We start from the raw sequence: 6,505 nt of genomic DNA on the forward strand, positions 1-6,505 counted from the left end.
GGATTTAAGGTGTGGCTCCTTCCACAAATGCTGCAAGACTGCTGTATCCTGCATAATTTCATATTTCTTATGATTATTGAGAGAACATTCCATACAGTCACGTGTTTTATGCATTTAACATGCACAAATGTTTCCTCATAATCAGATGAGCTCAGATCCTCATCTGTGATCTGATCTGAAATATTTCCTTTTATGACTCCAGATTCTGTATGTGAACGTCTCGCTCGTCTCTCTGTGGGTTGATCTGAAAGCCACTGGGTTCTGATTCTGTTACTGTCGTGGTTTTACACGCCGCCGGTCACTTCAGAGCCTCTAGGCTTTTGTTTTAGCGTAACCTTTGAACCCAGCAACCAAAACCCAGTTACGTTCCCGGCTGCCACGGAGCTCAGATTAAATGATGTGTGACGATGATGTCTGGCGTTCGGTCAAAGCCTCATAAACGTGAGTTATGATCAGGCCTTGATTGAGTCCTTCAGATGATGTGAATCTTCCGGACTGGACACGCCCTCTTTTTCCTGACAGAAGAGACCGACTTTCACAGTCGTTTCTGCATTGATATTTCATTTAGTGCCATGAAGCATATACAATGATGCCAGAAATATTATTTATTAAGGGTGGAACGTGTTCATTGTCATAAAAACTCAGTCACATCAAACTGAAGATCATCTATTCAAATGGATTTTCCATTTTAATCACTTTTTTTAATAAAAGATCTCAGACTGTTGTTAGTTTCGTTCTGATGTTTATTGAGTCGTTAACGAACTTCAACTCAGAGATCAGCTGATGATGTCATGATCTGTGGTGTGAATGTGACTCACGAGAATGACTCACACTGAGTGACATCACACACACGCTCACGCACACACACACACACACACACACACTCACACGCTCACACACACACACACACACACACACACACACACGAGACGGTGCTGATGGAACTAAATGACCTGATGGTCCAGGATGAGCTGAGCCACTCGGTTGATGACGTCATCATAGGTCAGCGTGTTGAGAGCGCCTCCGCTGGACACACGGACCTCCTGGATGAACTTATTCATCACCCACACACACACACACACACTCATGCTCTCACACTCATCACTGGGCGTTCAGTGTTTGTGCCTGAGCAACAGGTCCAGTTGAGTGCTGTGTGTGAGCGTGTGTGAGCGTGAGAGTGTGTGAGCGTGAGCGTGAGCATGAGCGTGAGTGTGAGCGTGTGTGTGTGTGTGTGTGTGTGTGAGCGTGAGAGTGTGTGTGTGTGTGAGTGAGTGAGTGAGTGAGTGTGTGTGTGAGTGTGTGTGTGAGTGTGTGTGTGAGTGTGTGTGTGAGTGTGTGTGTGAGTGTGTGTGTGAGTGTGTGTGTGAGTGTGTGTGTGAGTGTGTGTGTGAGTGTGTGTGTGAGTGTGTGTGTGAGTGTGTGTGTGAGTGTGTGTGTGAGTGTGTGTGTGAGTGTGTGTGTGAGTGTGTGTGTGAGTGTGTGTGTGTGTGTGAGCGTGAGAGTGTGTGTGTGTGTGTGTGTGTGTGTGTGTGACACCTGTTGTCCGTCACAGCACCATCATCAGGTGCAGAGTGAATCTGCTCCAGCTCTTCCCGTCAGATGCGTGACTGTACTACACTGGACGCTCGTTCAGTAAATCACACATGATAAACCCTGAAAACACACGCAGATGAAGACGAATGATGCCTCATCATCTGGACGGGTCAAATATCAGTGGATCTGACAGCTGGAGATGCATTTATTGACAGATATTGATTGTAGTACAGTTGCATCCACAGGTTATGAGGTTAAATATCAGAGCAGATGATGTATAAACCGCTGCTCAAACGACCAGACCGCAGCAGAATAAATCCTCATCGTTTTCTGCAGTCCATTTGCAGATTGCATGTATAAATGAAAAAGTGTTTCCAAATGAAATTGCCTTCATCTTGCATTATGTCATTACTCTGGCTTCCGTTCACTAGATTTTAATTTTGCATTTATGATTTAATTTTCATCTGCTTCAAGGTACTTTTAAGTTGGATATATGAATGTGTTTGTCATGCATGATATGTCACTTTGACACATTTTTTTTTCATTTTATGCTTGCTTTTTTTCATTAGATGCATTTCAGTATTAAATTAAAAGGCCCTCGGTGGACAAAAGCCTCCCTGGACGCTGATGGACAAGGTAAATATTGAGTCTTTCTCCCTGATTCTCCGGTCAGACGTCACGCTTTCTTATCCTGACAGGTGCTTTGCTTTTAGCTTTGCCATGTTATGCTGATCCCTGATATGAACAAGTTAAATTATATTTGATGCTGGTCCAGAGCTGAAGAGACAGACGTGTGTGTTATCCTGAGAGAAGTGAACTCAGCCTGAGCTCCAGCGCTGATGGCTTTAATCACATCTGGATGCATCTCAGCAGAAAACATGGAGTTTGTGCATGATTCAGTGCGTGTCTGTCCATCAAAGATGTGTCGAGATCCATCTGTGATTATAATTACAGCCATATCAAAAATTAACATTCACCTCCTCAGAATCAGGTTTTTAGAGACTAATTAAAGACAGAGACGGAGAATTTTCCCACTTGTGCTCTGGTTATTGAAGATGAGACGCTTGTAATCGTGGGATTGCTGCAGATGAACATCCTTCTGAGCTCTAGATCCAGATTCATTAAATCACTCTCAGTCTGAAAGCTCTAATGCTCATTCAATTAAAGCATGGTAATCGTACGTCCAGATGCCTGATGGGAAGTTACTTTCCTTCGGTTGCTCGCTGGGGGTTTGTAGCATTAGAACCAATGCTCTCGCAAACAAAGCGTAAATATCACTTCTCCTCTCTCTTCTCTGCATTTCACTCATACTAATCGAGCTTTCTGATAAACGTGGCTCTGTATGCTGGGAATATTGTTGGCTCTGATGAATTGCTACTCTATTGTAAGTTGTTTAGAGAGAGATAAATCATCTGCAAAATGCTTGATCAGTTGCTCTGGATCCGTGTGTCCAGTTTATTTCTACACAAGCTTAGTTCGAATGGTCAGTTTTCTATGGAAGCCTGTTTCAACTTTTTATCTTACAAGGTGGACTATGTTTTTGACTTTATATCTTGCAATTCTGAGTTTATATGAGCAGTTCTGACTTCTATTCTCAGAATTGCAAGAACAAACTCAGAATTTTGAGATTAGAAAGTTGCAATTACAACAAGCTTCCATAGTTATCTCTATTTCAGCTTAAAGGGATAGCTCGCCCAAAAATGAAAATCCTGTTATGATTTACTCACCCTGGTTTCGTGAGTTGCTGGTCTCCATTGAGTTCCATAGTATGGAGAAAAATTATCTATGGAAGTCAATGGCGACCAGAAATTGTTTGGTTCCCCACATTCTTCAAAATATCTTCTTTTGTGCTCAACAGAAGAAATAAACTCATACAGGTTTGGAATAACTTGAGGGTGAGTAAATGTAGACAGAGTTTTCATTTTTGGGTGAACTAGCCGTTTTACTAGTATCATGGTGGAGCATCAGTTTGAAGAGAATCTTGTTAGTTGAATTATCTGTATAATTAATAAGACATCTGGTTCAAAGTCACAGACGCTTGACGTACGTTAGTGTTTGAGGAGTTACTGATGCTCTTGTGTTCTGGTCTCAGGTTGAGAAGAATGAAGAGGCCGATCAGGAGATCAAGCAGGATGGAACCAAACCGGAGGAGAACGCCCACAAGGCCGCCACCAAGATCCAGGCCAGCTTCCGCGGACACATCACCCGGAAAAAGATGAAGGACGGAGAGAAAGACGAGGAGAACGATGCCGCTCCGGACGAGTCCGCCGAGGCCGAGGAGGAGAAGAAGGAGCGAGTCTCTCCGTCGGAGGAGAAACCTGCTGAGGTTTCCACGGAAACAGCAGAGGAGAGCAAACCGGCCGAGCAGCCCAACTTGCCCGCCGCAGAAGCCCCGCCCACCGCTGCCACTGACTCCGCCCCCTCGGACACGCCCGCTAAAGAGGAGGCGCAGGAGCAGCTGCAGGAGGCGGAGAATCCAAAAGAGGCGGAGAACACGGCAGCCGAGAACCCCGCCCACGATGTAAACGCACAGGAGGAGGAGAAGAAAGAGGAGGAGAAGAAGGAGGAAGCCAAACAAGCCGATGTGCCTGACGCTGCCGAGAGCCAGGAGACAGACCAAATAGACAAAAAAGGTGCGTCAGAAAAACACAGACACTCAGTTTGAGCTCTGAGATAGTCAGTGTGAGTGTGGAGAGTTTATCTTGTGGAGTGTACGGCCTTCAACCTTTCAGTCAACACTTTTCTAAGTGTGAAGACCATTTAAAAATCTAAAGAACCTTTTTCCACTATAAAGAACCTTAAAGGTTCTTCATGGAACCATCGGTACCCATAAAGAACCTTTCAACAGTTCTTAAAGGGGTCATATGATGCTTTTTTAAAGATCATTATTTTGTGTATTTGGTGTATCAGAATATGTTGACATGCTTTAATGTTCAAAAAACACATTATTTTTCAAATACTGTACATTATTGTAGGTCCTCTATGCCCCGCCTCTCTCAAACGCTTCGTTTTCTACAAAGTCACTCCTTCCGACAAGCGCAGTCTGCTCTGATTGGCCAGCTGACCCAGTGCATTGTGATTGGCCGAACACCACAAGCACTCGTCGGAAATGTAACGCCCCTTACCATAATCGCCAGCTTCAGCTTTCAAAATAAATGTAAAGACGGAGCCCGAAAGGAGAACAGAGTCGCGTGACAGACACTGATGAAGCTGGTATGTGTTTGTTTGAGAAATGATCTTAGAACAAATTTAGGATGGTTTTTACGCAACATTTTATAAATGAGGCCCCTGGTGATCAGTAGTAAATCTCCAGCACGTGCTTTCAGATGGAGCGGCATTTACTACACAGAGCCGTAGTTCACTGACTGACAAGCCAAAATCGCATTCAAAATCAATTTTTTGCCCAGCCCTAGTCAAAACAGACTTGAATGTGTTATGAGGGTGTAGTTGAGTTAGCAGCAACGGTACAATAAACATGTATATAAAAACTGAAAGAAGTTTGACAGAAAATCCAAGCGGCTGTCCATTTATCTGAAAGTGAGAGTCATGAATCCATTTCCGGTGGAGAGCTGCGGTTTGCCTGAAAGCTCTTCATTGAGATGCATTCATGAGAGCAAGTGTTTCAGTAATGCACATTATCTGGTCCACTCGCGGTCCATCAGCGGTCTGTAAGAGTGTGGGGGAACTGAAGCTGTTTCTTGTGGTGTTTGCAGAGGCCGTCGAAGACTCCAAACCAGCAGAGGAGGCCGTTTCAGACGAGAACGTTTAACAGATGACCAGTGAAATGTAAAATCCTAAGTAACCGACAGACTGCTCTTGATGATGAAGACGGTCTGTTTTTATGTTTGTCCTCTCTTTTCTGGTGTGGCAATGATTTTCTGAGGTGTGGAGGGAGTTTTCCAGTGCGGATCGATCTCTTCATCCATCCGTCTGGAGCTCATCGCATGAGAATCCTTCCTCCGGAGACGAGAACCTTCTCACACGCACCCAACTAATACATGTGGCTTCTTTTAGTGTCCTTGGTGTTGTTATGAGCGTTTAATTGGAGATATTGCTGCACTGATGTTAAAAATCGAGAAAATCCAACAAAAAGAAAACGCGCCAGCCTTTCTGTTCAAGTGAGTTTGAATCTAAGGAGTAAAATCGTGGAAAATGGTTTCATGTCTGTTTTCAAAATAAAGAAATGTGCCAATTACGTTCACGACGTGCGTCGTTCTTTCAGCCTGTGGGTTTGTCTGAGCTCATTTATTTCTATAAATTCCAGATTGTTTAATAAACAGGGAAGTAACAGACTCAATAATGCACACTTCGTCAAATATGAGACAATTCCGATTCTCTTAAAAAAAACGACAGCAGTGTCATTATTCAGCTCCACTCAGTTCAGTGTTGATTCAGGTCAGTTCAATAACTAAAGTTCATCAATTGTTAAACGAATTTCCGCTATAAGCAGCTCTAGTTTGTCTGAGGATCTGCTCTCATTTAGATGATGTTCTGATGAGTAATTACACAAGCGCAGGATCATATTTAATGTCAGACGAGTTAGAACAAGTTCAGGGAGTTTAGACACTGTTTGCAGATCTCATGCACGCTTTTAGCAAAACTCTAAACACATTCTCACTCACTAAAACACAATTCGCACTGTGATGAACTTGTGATGCAAAACCCTAAACCCAAGAAAGCAAAAGTTAAGCACAGCTGCAACACGGCTATCATCGTTTATACACAATTCACGAGTTCACACTTACATATAATAAACAGAGTAAAGGGTATGTGTATTTGGAGTGCTGTCCGAGGGTAGGTCTCCAAGCTCAGAATTTTGGTCTGAACCCAGAGTACCCCCAAAAAGCAACAGAGCAAATGACAGCCGCCAGATGAATAACCCCCCTAAAATGAGTGCCAAAAATTTGGCGGGTTGGTGTTTCAGGAAGAAAGGCCCAATCCCAATTCTATTTTATACCCCTTCCCCTTCCCC

General features: G+C 43.7%; 1 protein-coding gene across 2 annotated transcripts in view; it reads left to right on the plus strand.

Annotated features, from left to right (window-relative positions):
• gap43 (growth associated protein 43) overlaps positions 1 to 5,735 on the plus strand; it is a 9,230-nt gene extending 3,495 nt beyond the window's left edge. Inside the window, exons 2-4 of one of the 2 annotated variants that reach the window (XM_016515317.1) lie at positions 2,103 to 2,169; positions 3,626 to 4,166; positions 5,247 to 5,735. In XM_016515317.1, coding sequence (XP_016370803.1) covers positions 2,161 to 2,169; positions 3,626 to 4,166; positions 5,247 to 5,302 — 606 coding nt within the window. In that variant the 5' untranslated portion in view covers positions 2,103 to 2,160 and the 3' untranslated portion in view covers positions 5,303 to 5,735. The remainder of the gene's footprint in view (positions 1 to 2,102; positions 2,170 to 3,625; positions 4,167 to 5,246) is intronic. The other variant, XM_016515316.1, reaches the window with a different exon arrangement.
• The last annotated feature ends 770 nt before the right edge of the window (positions 5,736 to 6,505 follow it).

Source organism: Sinocyclocheilus rhinocerous, unplaced genomic scaffold, assembly GCF_001515625.1.
Source record: "Sinocyclocheilus rhinocerous isolate Xijiao unplaced genomic scaffold, SAMN03320098_v1.1 scaffold867, whole genome shotgun sequence".
Classification (NCBI taxonomy): Eukaryota; Metazoa; Chordata; class Actinopteri; order Cypriniformes; family Cyprinidae; genus Sinocyclocheilus; species Sinocyclocheilus rhinocerous.